Source organism: Ceratotherium simum, chromosome 23 (assembly GCF_057802395.1).
Source record: "Ceratotherium simum simum isolate JZ-2026a chromosome 23, ASM5780239v1, whole genome shotgun sequence".
Classification (NCBI taxonomy): Eukaryota; Metazoa; Chordata; class Mammalia; order Perissodactyla; family Rhinocerotidae; genus Ceratotherium; species Ceratotherium simum.
In genome coordinates this window covers 3,564,931-3,585,227 of record NC_141922.1, presented here as the reverse complement: position 1 = coordinate 3,585,227, position 20,297 = coordinate 3,564,931, and the positions used below count along the sequence as shown (strand labels likewise).

The 20,297-nt window shown below is 46.5% G+C and overlaps 1 protein-coding gene across 1 annotated transcript in view; it reads left to right on the top strand.

The window, feature by feature from the left end:
- The window catches only part of DENND3 (DENN domain containing 3), a 62,843-nt gene extending 48,547 nt beyond the window's left edge, over positions 1–14,296 (top strand). Inside the window, exons 18-23 of the mRNA XM_087447399.1 lie at positions 276–415; positions 4,803–4,963; positions 6,092–6,225; positions 12,003–12,121; positions 12,197–12,334; positions 12,549–14,296. Coding sequence (XP_087303525.1) covers positions 276–415; positions 4,803–4,963; positions 6,092–6,225; positions 12,003–12,121; positions 12,197–12,334; positions 12,549–12,749 — 893 coding nt within the window. The 3' untranslated portion in view covers positions 12,750–14,296. The remainder of the gene's footprint in view (positions 1–275; positions 416–4,802; positions 4,964–6,091; positions 6,226–12,002; positions 12,122–12,196; positions 12,335–12,548) is intronic.
- The last annotated feature ends 6,001 nt before the right edge of the window (positions 14,297–20,297 follow it).

The following is a 20,297-nucleotide window of genomic DNA, read 5'->3' as shown; positions in this document are numbered from 1 at the left end:
GCATCCTCCAGATGCTGGCTCAGGGAAGCCACCCCCGCAGTGCCCTCCTGATTCTGTCTGTCTGCGTGGCTCTCTGGGCAGAGCCAGCTCACTCACAGACTCTAAGCTCCCAGAGGGCGCGGCCGTTCCGGCTGTGCTCACCTTTGTATCCTGGGCACCTTGCATGGCACCGGGGGCTTGGTGGGTACCCAGCAGTACCTGAGTAATGGCCTGAATCACCTGCTGATGCATTAAAGGGTTTTCCTTTAAATGTTTTTGGGCTGCTTCCTTTTTAGGGCATCTTGATCCAGCAGAAAAAGTTGAAGATGCTCACCCTAAATTATGGTGTGCTCTGAATGAAGGCAAAGTGACCGTATTTGATGCTTCCTCGTGGACGATTCACCAGCACTGCTTTAAAGTGGGCACGTCTAGACTGGTGAGTAGGCCAAGTGCCAGTGAATGCGGACAGCTTTCACTTGTGATTTTGGACAATTGAACACGTCAGCCTGGATGGGCACAGCGGCAGGACACGTGTTATTCCACAGCGTCACTCAATTCTGTCAATAAGGGGTCCTTAATTTTTATCTCGTTTTTAGATTAAACATAAGTTTGTTCCATCCTTTACTCAAATGTTCTTATTTAAGTGAGCAGATAATGACTTTAAGCACCCCCACTCTGAAATCTGAAAATGAATTTCAGTAATGTAAAGTGCAGTGTCATATCCTCACATTACTTTTCCAATAATCTAAAGCAGATACTTGGAATTATTTTAACATGTTTGGGGTTGAAAACTAAGAACAACTTAAATCAAATTTGCATATTATAAACATCTCATGGTTGAGAAACCTTAATTCTTTGTGCTTTTAGACTGATTACTTTTCAATTAAATAAAGTTTTAATATTGGAATAGTTTCAGTTTTACAGAAAAGTTGCAAAGACGGTACAGAGAGTCAGTCCACCCGGCACCCATGTCTCCCCATTGTTGGCATCTTCTGTTACCATGGCAACACTGGTGCATTACTGTTAACTAAGCTGCACACCTTATTTGAATGCCACCAGTTTCTCCATTAACGTCCTCTTATGTTCACATGACGTTTAGTTATCATGTCCCTGTAGGTCTCTCTGTCTGGGACAGTGTCTCAGACTTTGTTTTTCATGGCTGGACAGTCCTCATGGTACCCTGTAAAATGTCCCCAGTCTGGGTTTGTCTGGTGCTCTCTGCTGATGAGGCTGGGGTTATGGGTTCTGGAAAGAATACTAAAGAGGCAAAGTGCCCTTCTCCTCCATCCTATCTGGGGTGTAAGACGTCCATGTGACATCATGGGTGACGCTCGCCCTTATCACTGTTAGGCTGGCGTCTGCCAGCTTCCTCCACTGCACTTACCCGCGCCCCTTCCCCTCCCATGCCCTGCTTGGGAAGTGGGTCGTTAAGTGCAGCCCACCTGGGGAGCAGGGTGGGAGTGGGTGTTAAGGCCCTGGGGGAAGTATCTGCATACATCATGTGGAATTCTGCTCTAAGAGAAATTCATCTCTTCTCTGTTCACTGATTTGGTGCTGAACTTGTTCCTGCTTCAGCCGTAGCTCATTCGGGTTGGCCCGTGTCCTTTGGCGTGCCCCATCCTCTTATTGGTTTTCGAGCGTGTCCTTGTTTCCTGGCACTGCAAGAAGCTCCAGGCTGCCCTCGTGTTTCCCTGCCCCTAGAATCAGCCGTTTCTCCATGGGGCCCTGGTTCTGAGACTGGAGAATCGTACTTAGAACCCAGATCTGGGAGTGGATGGACTGCTTTTTAATCCAGCTCTCCTCAATAACAGCGGCTGGTGTTTGTCAGGCCGTACGGGTTTCGGGCGTCTCTATAGGAGCCGGATGAAGTTGCCGTTTTTGTGGGTGGACTGACTAGCCCCAGCACACACAGCTTAGTAGGGGCCCCAGCAGGGCCCCCTCCTCCAGGAGGTGCTGGTGCTTCAGAGGCACCTGGCTCCGGGAGGAGGCTCAGGCTGGAACCTTTACTGCCAGCAGGTGGCAGCAGGCGGCACAGCGACAAGTGGGAGGTGGGGCCTGGATGGTCCACTGTCCCTGCCTCTTCCCTCACTGCCAGGCGGCCAGAGCGGGTGGTTCTTTTATTTCCTGCCTCTGGAGAATCTGTAACTGCATCTGAGAGTGTAATAAGTCAGACTTTCTCCCAGGTCTGAATCACTGTACTCTTAGGAAGGTGGGTAGTGGAAATGGGCATTAATGTAAGTAACCTGGTTATTAGGTTACACGCCCCATCAGGAGAGGGTATGACAGAACACAAGTTGATTATGTTAATTCATGCAAAAACAGCCCTGCCTCCCCCCCAAGAATCCAAGGTCACGTCTTAGACCACTGGCCGTCAGTTCTCCCTGCTTATAGACGTCTCCAGGCCGAGCACCGCCCTCTGAAAAGCATTTCTTATGTTCCACACTACGCGTAATTACCCCCCTGCACCAAGGCCCTAAAGTGAACCCCACTTGGGGCGTTCCTCGTGAATTCTGGGGTTCCAGGTGAGGAGCGAGCAGTGGGTTTCTCTTGGACCAGAGAGGAGGTGCGGCGACTTGAGTGGGGCTACCTTTGAACCCAGTGACTGCAGGGCGTCGGTTACCATACCGTCCTGCTTTTCAGAATACTCGCACATCTGCTGGCTGCTGGGCTCCATCCTGTTCAAGACCCTCTGCGGGTGTGAAAGAAGCCACTGTCCCAGGGGTCTTGCTGGGAAATCCTCATAACTACTCCTGTAATGTGAAACCACCTTTTTTTTTCATGTTTAATGTGAAGAGAACAATCTAGTGAAGTTTATACACGTAAGTGTTGAGTTTTTTAATATCAATTTTGATGGCCACGTTCCATCATCTGAAACTAATGTGACAATGTGTGGCACAGGCTATCCTTTCAGAGCTGCTGTGAGACAGAAATATTGTGAATTCACATACATATTGCTGAGAGGATAGGCATCATTCTTAAATGCCGGAATGGCAGACTTTACATATTAGCAAGAAAATAGGAAGTTGCTAAATCATTTTCCCCCACACTCAAATAATGAGCCTCAGATGATAAAGAAACAGGGTCCAACATACATTAAATCAAACTATTTACAAAAGTCTAATAATGCTATAGACCAAACAAAAAACAAGAAGGAGAAATTAAGGAAATCATTCTTATTCTAAATTTAATTTTTTGTGTGTTCAATCTTAGTAACAAGCATTTCAAAGACTTTTTAAAAATAGAATAACGTTTAAAATCCTAGTTAAAATAAAATAAAAGGCTGCATTTTGTAGCGGTCTCTCCTGTCCCCCAATTAGGCTAGGGAACATTGAATTAAAGCAATAAGTTATCCCAATTATGTGAAAATGTCTTCCTACTAGTTTCACAGAGACATTTTGTACCATTTAACAAGAAAGAAACTTGGATAATTATCTTGAGAGAAGGCTGCCTCCTCTGAAATTTGACATTCAAAGTAGTTTAAGATATCTTTGGGCCACTAAAGAAAGACATTTTACTAAAATTCTACCAATTCTCAAGTAGATGCCTAGAAAGAAATGTTTTTTTTTAAATGAATAATTAATTCTGAAATTAGGAAGTTAACATCTTTTACTAAATTATGGGAAATTTATTGGTAAAATTAAAACTATCAATTTTTGTAAGATCTTTCTTCTGACTTGAAGTACGATTCACCACCATCAACACGGATTCTATCTGGTATTGGATCTAGCCTCCACCCCTCCAATGGGATATAACTTTTGCTCTTTGAAACCTACTTGTATTTGAAAATCTGAGACATCTCGTTCAGTCACCAGTAAAACGGTGCCCATATCCCGGGTGAAGACAGGAAAGACGCTCATGAAGTAGCCACCGGAGCGGCTGGCTAGTCTGTGCGACGGCAGCTTGGGGAGTCTCGAGTGAGGAAGACGCGGGGAGGGCTTCTCGGGGGTGTGACTGGACTGGCTGAGACGTGCAGGCAGACACAGCTGCAGTCACATGTTTGTGTGGCTTTTATAACTCTTCAGTGTTTTAATCCTTAATTTCTAATTTCAGAAAGTCTAAAAATAATCCCTGGCTGTTGACTTGGCTAAGCCGGAAACCCCGCGGACCCGCTCTGGCTGTAGAGAGCACTGGCAGTTTTGTTCACTGTCAGTGGACGGTCGGTCCCCATTATTTGCAGATTCCATGTTTGCAAATTTGCCTACTTGCTGAAATTTATTTGTAACCCCCCCAAAATACAGCGCTCTCGTGGTTACCCACAGCCATGCACGTGCACAGAGCAGGAAGGAGCGAGCGCTGCCCGACGCGCGTGTTCCCAGCTGAGGTCGAGCAAGGTGACACTCTGCTTGCCTGTTGCCGCTCATACTGTGGACAAGTGTCCTGTTCACGCCTGTTTAGTGCCATGTTTTCCACATTTTTCTGCTTTTTATTGGTGATTTTGCTGTTTAAAATGGCCCCCTAGTGTAGAGCCGTGCTGCTGTCTAGTGTCCCTGAGTGCAGGACGGCTGTGACGTGTCCTACAGAGAGAACATGTGTTAGACGAGCGTTGTTCAGGCAGGAGTTACAGCGCTCTGGTGTGAGTTCAGTGTTAATGAATCGACAGTGTATATAAAATTAGATGCCTGTAAACAGAAACCCACGCCAAACAAGGCAATGTGTTGATGGGCTGACAGAGGTGACCAGAGGCTGCAGGGTCCTCGCTGTATGTGCCCTCGGAGCAACGGTTCGGAATTCACTGCTCCAGTGTTTGCGGTGAATTTATCTGACACAACTGCCGTGGAAAATGAGAGTTGACCGTTCCTCATTTTTTCTTGGCCTCCCGTTAGAACTGCATGGTGATGGCGGAGCAGAACCAGGTGTGGGTTGGCTCGGAGGACTCCGTCATCTACATCATCAACATCCACAGCATGTCATGCAGTAAGCAGCTCACGGATCACCGCACCAGTGTCACGGGTTTGGTTGTGCGGGACGGGACGGAGGCGCCCAGGTAAGCTGGGCTCTGCGGGGAGAACGGAGCGTTTGGCTCCTGGGTGGGTGAGGGCTCCTAGGGTCACTGTGGGCGATCACCTGTAGGGGCCGGCCAGGCACGCAGAGTGAAGCGGGTCGGAAGGAGAAGTCGGGCGACGTTCTTGTCTGCTCGGGTCCTGGGTCCAGAGATGCGTATCTCCTGTAGGGCCAGTGCCAGGGTGAGCGTGGCGCTCAGTGGCGACTGGCACTCAGCTTTCCTTGTTCTCGGCTTCTGGTGGTTTGCCCGCAATCCTCCGCATCACTGCAGTCCTGTCTTCACCCTGTTCACTTCATTTTAACTTGAATACTTCTGTAAAGGCCTTATTTCCAAATAAGGTCGTGTTCTGAGGTACTGGGGGGTGAGGACCCAGTATATCATTTTGTGGGGACAGAATTCAACCCCTAAGATGTGTTGACCTCATTCCTCCTGTCTACCGGACTGAGAGTGTCAGCTCCCCGAGGCTGTGTGTCCCAGGCTTGGAACAGGGCCTGGCACACAGGAGGTGCCCAGGGCAGACTCGAGAATGGGATGGGGTCCCCGTTTCCCTCTGTGGCGCAGCCAGAGCCTCAGTGGGTGCCTGAGGTGTGCGGGTGGCTGTGGCTCCAAAGCTTTCCTGCTGCTTCTCGCCATGTGAGCCTCCCCCACCTTCTTGTCCCCTTAGTTTCTGGGGTGCCATCTGTCTTCTGTTCAGGGGGATGTAAACTGAGCACGATCAGAAGGTGACAGGCTGTGCACTGCGCTGTCTAGAGCCAAGCCCTCCCTGGCAGCCGCCAGTCACCCCCGAGGAGCTGGTTATGGAACTCAGAGAGCACGTGTGCAAGGGGTTAGATTTAGTTAAGGGTCACGTTACATTCCGTTCACCACTACCTCGAGGGGCCGGCAGCCCACAGTGACGGGGGATGCTGGGCATCCTCAGAAAGCCCCCTTTCCTGCTGAATCGATTACATCTTAACTGAGACTTGTTCTTTCCACATTAATAGTGGGTCTCCATGTCACTCGTTACCCGTGTTGTGGACGCTTGTTCGGATGATAACTTTGTTCTTTTCTGGATTGAAACGTCCACAGTGTTTTCAAGGGCCAAAATTAAATGTGTTTTTACACTGCCAGGGAGGTGTATTCCTGCAGCGTGGACGGGACCGTCCTCGCGTGGAACGTGAGCACGCTGCGGGTGACTAGCAGCTTCCAGCTGCCGAGCGGCGGGCTTTCGTCCATCAGACTGCACGACGGCCGCCTGTGGTGCTGTAAGTCCTCGATCCTCTGCCGTCAAAATGTGAACCTAACCCCCTGCTCTGGGAAGAGGAAAATGAAGGAGAGCTACAGGCCTCTTTCATTGCTTGACGCATTTCAGCTTTTATTTTAAACCTCTGGCTCCTTCTCTGTGCTCCCCGGCTCCCTGCATCCCTCCTGAGTTCGCTGTTTCTCCAGGGCTTCCCCGTGCCTCCGAGACACCTGGCATTCCTCCACGTGCCAGCCTCTCTCCTCCTCCCTCTGCTCTCGCTGAGTCCTTCGTAGTGTGAACGCAGCCCAGGTGCCCCACGAGTTGTCACTGCTCCTTCTGGGAGCCCTCGGTGGCCCTGCCATTTGTGTGCAGGTCACATCTCCCCAGCTGGAGGGCAAGCTTGGCAGGACCATGCTGTGTGCTCACCTCTGCCCCTCCCAGTGTAGACCCCAGGGCGGGGATGTCTGTGGAACTGAGCTGGGCATTGCCCTGGGGCGTGACTGGGAGGTGCAGAGGCTGTGCCTGGTGGCTTATGTTCTGCACTTCCAAGCATTGCAGAGCACCAATGTTGCCTGCACTTTGAACTTCTCCCTGGTGTATATATGTCAGATAACATGGGTGACAGTGTGAACACATTTTTTCTAATTGAAGCATATTTCGCATGTGGTAAAATGCATAAAATGTTTTAAGTGTACAGTTTGTTGTTTCGACAAAAGCGTCTACCACATAACCCTCCAACCATCAAGACACAGCATTTGATTCCATCACAGCTACGTTCCTTGGTGCTCCTTTCCAGGCAGCACCCCCTCAGAGGGAAACGGTGGTTCTGAATTCTGTCACTCTGGGTTTGTTCTGCTTGTTCCTGAACTTTCTATAAATGGACTCTGCAGCATGTGTTCTTATCTGGCTCTGTTCAGTCACCATAATGTTTTTAGGATTCCTCTGTCATGTTCCGAGTATCCATAGCTTATGCATTTTATTGCTGAGCAGTATTTCACTGTATGACTGTACTACAGTTTATGCTAGTGCTGTTATCCGTTTTCCTGTGGGCGGAATTGGGTTAACCATGTTTAACCATTTGAGAAACCATCAAACTCTTTCCAAAGCACTTGCACCATCTTACATTCCCACCAGCAGTGTATGAGGGTTCCAATTCCCCCACATCCTCACCAAAACTTATCTGTTTTTTATCGTGACCATGCTAGTGGGTGTGATGTGGTGTCTCACTGTGGTTGTGATTGTGTTTCCCTGGCGCTAATGATGGGGAGCATCTTCCCTGTGCTTTTTGCCATTTGTGTATCTTCTTTGGCGAATGTCTGTTCAGATCCTTTGCCCATCAGACGATTCACTTTTAATGCTATTAATGACGTGGTTAGGTGTAAGTCTACTGTTGCCTTCTTTTCCATTTTTCCTGTCTGTTCTTTTTTCTTTTGTTTCTCCATTCCTGCCTTCTTTTGGACTGAGTATTTTTAGTATTCATTTTAATCTTCTTTATTGTCTTTTTAGCTCTACATTTTTTGTTTTACTTTTTAGTGGTTGCTCTGAGGGTTGTGATATGCAACCTTAACTTATCACAGCCTCCCTAGATACCCATCTCACCACTTCCTGTGTAGTGTGAGCATCTCACAGCAGTCAGCTTAATTCCATGTATCTCTTTCTGCCCCTTGTGCTGCTCTTGTTAAATGCAGTATTTTCTTTCTACGATTGTGATAAACCTCATAATATATTTTTTAAATTTTTGCTTAAGTACTCAATGGTCTTTCAAAGAAAGTAAGAGAAAGTTTATTTTTGCCCAGATATTGACCATTTTTGGTGAGCTTCATTCCCTCTGAAAATCCAGGTTTCCATCTTGCATCATTTCCCCTTCACCTTAAGAATTTCCTTTAGCATTTCTTATGAGCTGAGTCTGCTGGAAACAAATTCCAGGCTGATAGTTCTTATTTTCTCCCCACACTTGAGAAATATTCCATCATCTTCTAGCTTTGTTTGTTCCTGATGAGAAGTCTGCCGTCATTCTTATTGTTCTGCTGAATATAGTGCGTCTGGTTTCTGGAGCTAAGGTTTTGTCTCTGGTTTCATGAGCTGGATTACCACATGCCTGGTGGGACAGGCTTTGTGTTTATCTTCCTTGTGGTTTACTTTTATGAATTTGGGGGAAAGGTTTAACCATTATCCTTTCAAATATTTCTTTTGCCCACTCTCTCTCTTGCTGTCTTCTGGGATTCTAATTACATATGTTAGACCATTTGGTAATGTCTCACAGGTCTCGGCCACTGCAATGATTGCTTCATTCTTTTTCTCTCTGTGCTTCAGTTTGGCTAAGATCTGAACCTTTCTCCTTCTGTGTCCTGTCTGCTGTTAAACCTATCCAGCAGATTTTCATTTTAGTTCTAGAACTTCCATTTACTTTATTTTTTTTTAAAGAACTTCCATTTCTCTCCTAAATTCTTCATCTTTTCATCCATCCTCTCCATCATCCTATAAGTTTTAAAATATATTTGTAATTGTTGGTCTAAAGTCCTTGTCTCCGGGATATTGGATCATCTGTGAGTCTGCTTCTGTTTACTATTTTTTCCTCTTGATTTCCAGTCGCATCTTAATGCTTCCCATGTAGAGTAATTTTCATTGCATCCTGGATATTGTTGATGACACAAAGAGGAAACTGGATTATAGCCTTCTTTCGAGAGCATTAAGTTTTGTTCTAGAAGGTCATTAAATTACTGGTGGATCATCTTGATCCTGTGTAGAGGCTTGGTTTTAGGCTTTTCTAGGGTGAGTATATTTCAATTTGACCTTAGTCCTAGAGCATGACCCTTAGTTCTAGTGTGTTGTCTTCATCCTTACAGCCTGGCCCTTTCAGGGTTTCGAGGGGATGCCCGGGGTGTATACTGAGCCTTTCGAACTTGGACGAGCTGGGACTGTGAACTCTTATCTCAGTGGGAAGCACTGAGATCTCTTCTCAAGTCTGGAGTGTTCCAGTTCTGCTTTCTGCTGTTTATACACAGTTTAGGAGTCAGCCAAGGATTTGAGGAGAATTTATACGTTAATTTTGGGGCTGCCTCATTTTGGAGATAGTTCCCCTCTGTTTCCGGCCACACTGGCAGCCCCAAACCATACCGTCAACCAATCTGGACTGCTACATACTGCTAGAACTTTTATTCCTCAGAGAAAACCCAGGAAATTGTGCAGCTCACTGAGTTGGTTTCTTTTCACCCAAGAATCATATCCCTCAGCTCTGGCTGACCTCCAGACATGTGTGTGTGTGTGTGTGTGTGTGTGTGTGTGTGTGTGTGTCCACCCATGGATGCATTCTGGACTAAAAGCTGACCAGACCCTGGGTGGAGAGGTGCCTGTTCGATACAGTGAGGGAGATAACAAATGAGAATGAGCATGGTCGCCTTGCCTGAAGGACAGAATCCCTTTCATGTTCCAAGTTAACTGAATACAGTAAATAGTTTTCCTATTTCCCGACAGTGAGAAAAGCACAAGAGGAAAGTAAGGTTTCTTCAGGTGAAAGAGAACATTTGCCTGTGAAGAGTTGTTCCCAGTCTTCGTCTAAGCAAGGGCAGCGAGCTGAAGTCTTGGTCACTCAGATGTTGTCAGTTCAGCTGTGGAGATCACGTCAGTGTCTTCTGTTCATCCAGGCATCTGTGGGCACTGGGGCAGAGCCCGGAAGAGAGTGAGGGACAGGCGGGGCGACGCCTCTCAGTCCTCCCAAGGCCCTCAGCGAGGGGAGCCTGGGAGTCCCCCACTTTCTAGTCCAGGCACACTATTTCAGACCCTGCTAGTCGTCCCCTAAGTCTGGATGGGAAGCTACCCTTGCTGCAGGCACCCCACCCCTGAGTGTCCCTCAGAAGGACACGTGCTTGGGTCATTTTCTAGGAGGGAAGTGGGCGCCTGTTCCCTGTACCGTGTGGTCAGAGGTTTGCATCTGTGAGGTTGCTGGTGCACCTGTGCTTCAGGCTGTGGCCTTTGTGTGCATTCGGGTTCAAATCCAGGCTTTGTCACTGGACGGTCGGTCAGTTTGGGCAGGTCCATCATGCTCTTGGAGACTGTTCCTTCATTTGAAGAGTGAAGTGGAATTACCACCCTTCCCATGTGAGAGCACACAGACAGCTGAGACACTTTAGAGGCAAAGGCATGGTCGGCCTTCGAGTGCTGGTGAGTGTGGGGCTGGCGACAGGAACCCCAGAGAGCGGCCCTGACAGCGCTGGCCCCAAGCCCCTGTACCCTGACCTGGCTGGGTGAGAAGGGGCATGGACAGGACAAGCCTCCAAAAGGGGGGTGAGCAGTGGAGCAGCAGAGGGGCCATCCCATGGGGATCACCTCCTGGACAAAGCCCACCCCAGATCCTTCTCCTGCCCCACAGCAGGGGCCCCACGAACCCCTTCCCTTTCTGTGCATGGCCTGCCTCGGGGACGGTGATCAGTCCCGCCACATCTGTCGTCCCCACCCCCTGCTCCCTGTACAGCAGGCTCCCCTAGATGTTTGTACCATCAGCGTCGGTGTGTGAACTCCCCCAGCTCCCCTCCGCCAGCCAGGCCCTTGCAGTGTCCGCGCAGGTCAAGTGCACTTATGAAGAGCCCGGAGTGGTTTGAGAGCTGCTGGCCAGCACTGAGGAGGGGCCCCAGTAGCCAGAGGACTACTGAGGGCCCCAGGGTGGCGGAAGCACCTCTCCAGAGGGCTCCCTGCTGGCCCAGGCATTCCTGACAAGCAGCAGCATCCAGAAGGGCTTGTTAATTAGTCCAAGTGGATGATGGCGTATCTGGATAAAGGGTTCCTGTAGGATGCTAGTTTCTGCTCATTAGGTCTCGGGAAAAACCACATTTAGCTGGGCTTAGAAGCAGGAAGGAGAGATGTGGTGGCGGGCTCTCGCTTCCCATGACTGAAAACCCAGCCGAGCTTCCGAGTCCTCGGGGCCCTTTCTCCGCCGAGGCCGAGTGCCAGAGGGGAACCTGCAGTCGACTCACCTGCCATAGGAGCCGGGCAGCACGTGGGGGCTCGCCCCTCCTGCCCCACAGGCTGGTGTTCCTCGGGCATCTTGGCTGTGGCCGGCCCCCCCTCTACATCTGACGGCTCCCCAAGGGCAGGCTGTGTCTTCCTGTCCCTTATCTGCGATGCTGGCACGGTGGCTTTAGCACGTGGGGGCAGGGTGCATGTGATGAAAACATAAGAAAGGACAGCCTGGCAGCATGGCTGCCGCTCTTTACAGGTGACTCTCCGTCCCCGTGCACCTGATGTTATGTCCTCTCTGCAGTCCTCTTTCTGATGATCTGAGCTCTATGTCGTGGAAACGCTAGGTTTGCGAAAAGACATTTTCCTTGAGTGATTAACAGAAACACGTAACATAGAGACATTATGTAAACACAGCACATAAACACGTAGACACAGAGATATGTTCCACAGAGGCGGGGCCCTGTCTGTGAACTCGAACACGCCAGCGGGGTTAGGACTGGCTGTGGCTTCAAGGGGGAGGAAACCCACAATAATGTGGCAGGAAGGATTCCAAAGCTGCTACGTCTCCTCGCCGTGTTTCACAAAGCCTCAGGAGAGGGCGCTGGATTCTGGTGGTTTCCTCTTCAGTAAAAATGGGGCTACCGGTCTGGAGCATCGCTGCGAGGAGTTGCGTTGGTGAGAAAATGTGCCAGCGCTGCCTCTGGCACCGCGTGGCAGGGACAGTTACAGAGGCGGCTGTACGGCCAGAACGCGTGGAAGGAGCCAGTCACTCGGCCACTTGTTTCGCCCTTATGCTGCAGATCTGCTCTGCCTGTCGCTCATTCTCGCTCTTTCCTCCTGCAGGTACAGGGAACAGCATCATGGTTGTGTCAGTGAATGGATTTCTTCGTCAAGAACTGAAGATCGACGAGAGCCTTGGAGAGATCAGCACGTCCTTCCTCGGTTTCCAGCTCCTTCCCGAGGTACCCCAGCAGCGTCTGAGTGCCGCGGGCGCGTGCGCGGGGCTGCCACCGCCCACACTGTGATTTCTGTTTCAGCGGGAGCAGCTCTGGGCGGCGTGTGCCGGCTACGACAAGATCTGCATCTGGAGCCTCAAGGACCTGGCAGCGCCCCCTGAGAGGATTCACCTGCACGACTGCTCCGAGGTCACCTGTATGATCAGGGTGAAGACGCAGGTGAGGCAGGTCCCACGCCGCCCTGGAGAGCACTGGGCACTGTCCTGCCCGGGCCTTGTCCCCCAAGGCTCTGTGCCCTGGGCCAGCCAGCAGAGGCGCTGTCTGGAAGGACGTGGGTGTTGGGGTGCACCGTCCCACCCAGGGTACACCCACCAGGGGTCTCCTTTCGGGGCCGGGCTGTGTGCGGCTGACGCCCCCCCTTTCTTCTTGGCAGATCTGGGTGGGCGGCACGGGCCTGTCGCAGGGAAAATCCAAAGGGAAGATCTACGTGATTGACGCCGAGAGGAAGACGGTGGAAAAGGAGCTGGTGGCCCACACGGACACGGTGCAGACTCTGTGCTCGGCCGAAGACAGATACGTGCTGAGCGGGTCAGGCAGGGAGGAGGGCAAGATTGCCATCTGGAAAGTCGAATAAACGTGGGTCAATGTGCTGAGCAGAGCTGTGCTCTGTGACTGAGAACCGTGTGCCCTTTGCCGGCTTTCTGGAGCTTTCCCAGAGAAGGCAGGGTCCAGAGCCAGGCTGGGCCCCGGTGGGTGCGTGTGTCCCCTGCAGGTGCCTGTTTCTCTCTCTGCCTCAGTTATGAGACCAAGGGTAACGCACTCTCTCTCGACTTTCTTGCTCAAACTGTACCCACAGCGTTTCAGGTTGGGGGGGGGTGAGTTCTCAGGCAGGCAGCTGGGCCAATTTGGGATAAAGTCTGCTGAGAAGTTACCCTGTGTGTTGTCTGGAAAGTTCTAGAAATTTCCAGAATCCACAACCAGGGGCCAGCCAGAAGCAGTTTAGCCAAGTCACACGTGACCTGCAGCCCTCATGTCTCTGGTTTGCCTTTCTTCCACTTCCTTCATTCAACAAATACCTATTAACCAGGTTTACAGGAGCCCTACAGCCTTACGTTGACTTCTTGTTTCCAGCGAAGCTTACAAGAAGGATATTTTTAAATGACCACTTTGTGGTTGAACAGGTTTGCGCTGCCCTTGCCGTCCCCCATCAGAGCAGGTGACAGCCTGCCTAGGGCGGGGATAACGCTGTGCTAAGACTGTCTGGACAGGGGTTGGGCCAGCTGAGGCAAACTCTGTGTTTCTTCTTTTTAATGCAAAATTTTTATAATGAAGAAACCTAGAGAGATTATTTTCTACCAAAGATCACAGACAACAAGTTCCATCTGAAATAGCGTGTATGTAGTTGTCCAGTCAAGTTGCTGCCGCATAAGCTCCCCTACCAGATATTAACGCACATTTCAGCTCCACTTACATCTGTGTGCACACCGTCTGTGGCTATGTAGACAGGGCTTTATTATTTAACTGAAGATGATCTCATTCGCTGTAAATAACTAAATACTTGCAAAAAAGACCTTTTGCACATTTTTACTCTAATATTGGGATTTCGTTCCCTATATGTCCAGCAGGGGAGGTTTTGGCATGGTTGCTGGACCTGGAGGGAACATCCACCTGCCAGCACTGTGGGAGGGCCCGTGGACCCACCGTGAGCTCAGCTGCAGAGGGGCTGCTGGACCCTCTGCCTTGGGTTTTCAGGACTCAGACACCACGCCAAACCTCGCTCACCCTGAGAGGCTCTGAGGGCGTTTGTCAGGCCCCAGAACGGGGCCAAGCTTCAGAAGCGTCTGCGGTGCCTCCAGGATGACAGCTCTGGCCAGGACTCTGGCTTGGTCTGCAGGACCCAAACATCTTGGAAGGTCCAGGTCGCTGACTGACATTTTGGGGCGTTCTGGGAGCGTGGTGCAGAGAGCAGCCAGGTGGACTAACTGGCCCCCCACAGTCGGTGCTTAGAGAGGGTGTGTTCCCCTGACTTCTAGAAGGAAGACTTAGCCAGTAGCAAAGAGCAGAAGGTTGAATTCTGCTTTTGTAAACACATGAAAAATTACACATAAATTATTTAATGCCAGTCCACATGTAACCAAGTATTTTCACACTGTCGATAATAAATTCTTTTGTTAATAAACACTACTGTCCAGTTTCCTTACTTTAGCCAACATTAACCAGTGGGAGAGATCTTTAAAATAATACAGGACCATTTGGGATTTGCTCTTAATTCATTCTAAGCACCCGTCAAGTTATTTTAATGCAGACTTTTCATTTCCTTTATTCTTGGTGATAATTCCCAAAATCTTAAATCTGACAGTGATTGCATTTGAAACAACCAGTGCAGAAAAACCAGAAGCTTTTAGGAAATGGTCATTTATATAAAAGAGAAAACAGAGGTGAGCAATGGAGTTAACAGGGGAATAAATGGGCTGGGGTGGGTGGGTTCTGTGTTTATGTAAATAGAATCTTGCGGGGCGGGGTGGGGGTTGAAATGCAAAGGGCACTTTTGTGCCTTCGCTGTTTCTTCTGTGCCTTGGAGTGATTCCATGATGAATGATTTGTCACAGGAAGGCCCAGAATGAGCCGGAACTCATTAAACAGGATGATGCCTTCCCTCCTTTGGCTTTAGAAACCTGAATTAAATTGGTGCAAAAAATATCTTGAACTAGAAGCCAATCTACGTTAATATAATTTCAGCTTTCCGGCCGTATTTCAGACAATAGAAAAGAAAGCTTGCTTTTGGGGGCTGGCTTTAGTCCACAACGCCAGTCACAAGCTTGCCCCACTCCCGCTCATTGCTGCAGAAGTTGTCAAGATGATCACATGGTAACGTTTTTGTGATTTGTTCTCGGAAGATGTGACTACGTCGGCTGCTTTCTAGTGACAACCTTGGAATTGGATGTGACTGTAACATCTGACAAATGCATGACTTACGTCTGTTTCTAGAAGATTCCTTAGGAAGATGAAGGGGTGCTTTCTCCACATGACTGGGGGGCATGGTTGGAAAACCGGGCAGCGTTGCCCCGCTGTTTCTTCTGCCTGCAAATGTTTGTATTTCTTGCGGCGATGCCAAGGGATCCCCAGGAGGTGAGGCAGAGGCTCACGGACACTCGAGAGCTGGTTTCTCTTGCCCAGGCTCCTGCTCAGCTGCAGCGTGACCTTGAGCGTGCACAGGACTCCGGGGCCTGATCCAGGCCTAGCTGGAGACCTGGTCACGTGACCCAACTCCCTGTAAGGTGGAGATGGTTCTTTCTCACTGGGCTGGTTTGGAGACTGAGAAGGGCACTCCACTGCTGGGCCTGGGAGCAGCTGAGAGAATATTCCATCCTGGACTGCTTGCTGGGCTCTTGTGAAAATATTAAGAGTGAGCAAATAAAAAAGCGATAGCTACTGTAATGGGTGAACAGTGGCCTCAGAAAGATATATCCATGTCCCAACCCTCAGAACCTGTGAATGTGACCTTATTTATTTGGAAAAAAGATCTTTGCAGATATAATTCAGTTCAAGATCTCCAGGTGAGATCATCCTGGATTAGGGTAGACCCAGCCAATGACAAGTGTCCTTAGCAGAGGAGAAGACACAGAGATGGACACACACGAGGGAGAGGCCCAACTACCTGTCATCTACCAGAGATGCACTTTAAATACGAAACTACAAATGAGATAAGAGTAAAGGATGAAAAAAGTATATACCATGTGAACAATAAGCATGAGAAGGTGGGCCGGCTATTAATATCAGACAAAACAGACTTCACTTCAGGGTACATTACAAGAAACAAACAGGGATATGCATAATGATAGGTCAATTCATCAAGAAGACATACTAATCCTGTATGTACATGCACTTAATAATTTAGAGATTCAAGATACATGAAGCAAACATGACAACTATAGGGGAAAACAGACAAATCCATGCTCAGAGGTGGAGATTTTAACACCCTTCTCTTAGTAATTGACAGAACAAGTAAACAAAAAATTAGCAAGGACAGAAGATTCAACACTGAGCTGACGTGACCTGGCATTCTAGAACATGATACCCAACAACAGCACAGTGCCATTCCTTTCCAGTGCACATGGCATGTTCATCAACTAGACGATATGCTGGGCCGTAAAAAGATCCAGCTGGATCCAAAAAAATCTTAGAAAAGATTTAAATCTTACAGATTATGTTCTTAGACAACCAAAATTAAATTAGAAGTCAACAGCAACAATTACCTAAAAAAATCTCTAAATTAAAATTGTGTTGGAAATTTTAACATACTTCCAAATAAGCTATGGGTCAAAGAAAAAAATCACAAGGGTAATTAAAAAGTACTTTGAACTGAATGATAGTGAAAACACAATATATCAAAATCCGTGGGATGCGGCGAAAGCAGTGCTTAGAAGAAAAATGGCTTTAAATGCCTCTATTAGAAGAAAAGTTTAAAATCAATAAGTTTCCATCATAAGAATGTAGAAAAATAAAAGCATATTTAATCCAAAATAAGGAGGAAAATAATAAAGACCAAAAATCAGTGAAATGGAAAACAGAATCAACACAACCAAAAACTGGTTCTTGAAAGTAATTGGTAAACTCTAGCAAGATGGATCGAGAAAATAGAGCAAACACAAATGACCAGTCTCAGGCGTGAAAGAGGATCAGACCTTACAGACATCAACAGGATATCATGAACAACTTTACAGCAATACATTTGACAGCTTAGATGAAATGTACAAATTTCCTGAAAAACAACTTTATGAAACCAATGCAAGAAGAAATAGAAAATCTGAATAGTCCTGTATCTATTAAGGAAATTGACTCTAGTCAAATCCTTCCCACAAAGAAAATTCTAGGCCCAGTTGATTTCATTAGTGAATTCTAACAAACTCTTAAGGATGGACTAATAGAATAATATTAATAATAGCAATAATCATAATAATTCCACAGAAACTCTTTCAGGAGAACAGAGGAGGGGAGAACACTTCCCAGCTCATTCTAGGCGACCAGTATGACCCTGTACTAAAATCTGACACAGATCTTAAAATAAAATTACAGATCAGTTCCCTCATGAACATAGATGCAAAATTCCTGAACAAAACATTAGCAACTTGAATCCAGCACTATTCCAAAAGGATAATACACCCCGACCAAGTGGGGTTTGTTCCAGGAATACAAGGGGACTCTAACATTTGGAAACCTATCTATGTGATTCAGCATGTTAGCAGAATAAAGGAGAGAAGCCACAACAATCATCTCAATAGACGCAGAAGAAAATCTGGGGGCCGGTCTGGTGGCGTAGCGGTTAAGTTCCCTCGCTCTGCTTTGGTGGCCCGGGGTTTGCAGGTTTGGATCCCAGGTGCAGACCTACACACTGCTCATCAAGCCATGCTGTGGCGGTGTCCCACATACAAAATAGAGGAAAATGGGCACAGATGTTAGCCCAGGGCCAATCTTCCTCACACAAAAAAGAGGAAAATCTGACAAAATAAAATACTCATGATAAAAATCTCAGCAAACTAAGAAGAGAGGGGAACTTCCTTGAACCGACAAAGAGCATCCACCAGAAGCCTGCAGCAGACATCGCACTTGATGGTGAAAGTCTGGTTCCTTTCCCTCTAAGAGAGGGAACGGCAGGACGTTCACTCCCACCCTCCTATTCAACACTGTCCTGGAGGTTCTGGTCATGGCAACCAGGCAAGAAAAAGAGAAGACTGGACTGGAAGGGGTGAAACTATCTTTATTCACAGACAGCATGACTGTTTACATAAATCCTAAAGAATCTATTTTTTAAAAAAATACTAGAATAAGCAAATTTAGCAAGTCATAGGATACAAGGTCAATATACAATAATCATTACATTTCTATGTTATAACAGAAAACAATTGGGAAATGTAAAAATACTACTTACAATAGCATTAAAAACACATCAAATAGGAATAAATTTAATGGAAGATGTACTAGACCTGTACACTGAAAACTCAAAAACTTTGCTGAGAGAAGCTTTAAAAGACCTAAATAAAAAGATATACCATGTTCATGGATTGGAAGATTAAATATTGTAAAGATGTTCTCTCCAAGTCAACCCAACAGATTCAATTTAATCCCAATCCAAATTCCAACACAATTTAAAAAAAAAATATATTAACAATTTGATTTTATATATATATGGAAATGCAAAGTAGAAAAGTTAAGATAACCTTTAAAAAGAAGGTCAAAGCTGTAGGACTCACACTAGGTGATTTAAAGCTTTAGTGAGAAGTTACAGCAATTAAGACTATAGGAGTGTGGGATTTGGCAAAAGGATAGATAAAGAGATCAATGGGACAAAATGTAGGGTCTGGACACATCAGGGTACAGTCAGTTGATATTCAACAAAAATTCCAAGACAATTCAATACGGCAAGTCTTTTCAACGGAAGTGCTGCAACAACGGGGTAAATGTATGGAAAAGAGAAGCAGCTCCACCCGTATCTCACTACATAAAATGTAATTCAAGGTGGTTCACCTAAATGTAAGACTGTAAGTTCTAGAAACAGGCAAAGGAGAATATCTTTGCAACTTGGTATAGACAAATTTTTTTTAGAGAGGACCTCCCCCCCAAATGCTAAATATAAAAGAAAAAAATTGGTAAATTGGACTTCATCAAAATACATTATTAAGAAAGTGAAAAAAGAACCCATAGACAGGGAGAAAATATTTACAATGCTATATCTGACACAGACTTGTATCCAAAATATATAAAGAGCTCCTACAAATCAATAAAAAGGCAAACAGCTCAATTAAAAAATGTGCAAAAGATACTTCACCAATGAAGATATATGGATGGCCAGTTTGAAAAGATGCTTAAAATCATTAGTCATCAGGGAAATACATATTAAACTATAATGAAATACCACTCGATGCTCATTAGAATGGCTAATATTAAAGATTCACAATAGCAAACATAGATGAGCATATGGAGCAGATGGTACTCTCATATACTGCTGGATAAAAATAACATAACCACTTTGGGAGAACAGTTTGTCAGTTTCTTCTTATAGACACATACCTACCCTACAACTCCACAATTCCATAGTTAGTTTTTTACCCAGGAGAAATGAAAACATATGTCCACAAAGAGACTTTTATGAGAATGTTCATAGCATCTTTATTTGTAATAGCCCTAAACTGGAAACACCCATCAACTGGAAAATGGATGTGATAGAGCCTCACCATGGAATACTATACAGCAGTAAAAAAAGAACTAAAATGCTGATGCACACAGCAATGCATATGACTTTCAAAAGCATTATGCTGAGCGCAAGTAGCCAGACACAAAGGCTACAAACTGTATGTTTCCATTTATATGAAGTTCAAAACAGACAAAACTACTCCATGGTGACTAAATTCATATCAGTGGTTACCTCTGTGGGGTGGGATGGAACTGGAAGGCACCAAGAGAGAACTCTCTGGAGTGAAGGAAACGTTCTATGCAGACTGAGTATTAGTTACTTAGGTGTATGCCTATGTTAACATTCATGGAATTGTGCACTTCTACTTGTGCACGTTACTATAGGTAAATTCACCTCAATTAAAAACAAAAAAAATCACTATGGATCCTACAGCTGTTGAAGAAATATTTCAAATTTTATGCCAATAAACTTGACAACTTATATGGAATGGAAAAATTATTTGAAAGACACTACCAACCAAAGCTCATTTGAGAAGAAATAGATAACCTGAACAGCCTTATCTACAATCAACAAACTTAGTCCACAGTGTAAAACCTTCACATGAAGAAAACTGGACATACAGAATTCACTGAGGAATTCTTCCAAACATATAAGGAATAAATAATACAAATTCTATGCTAATTTTTCTTCATAGAAATAAAAGAGTGAACACTTCCTATCTCATTTTATGAGACCAACATTACCTCGCTACCAAAACCGGACAAGATATTACAAAGAAAAAAAGTACAGACCAATTTCCCTCATAAACATTAAAATCTCTAACAAAGTTTTAGAAAATCAAATCCAGCAATACATAAAAAGAATAATACCTTATTACCGAGTGAAATTCATCCCAGGAATGCAAGATCGGTTTAACATTCAAGAGCAATTGATGTAATTCACCATCCTAAACTCAAAAAGAGAAACCACAAGTTCATCTCACTAGATTCA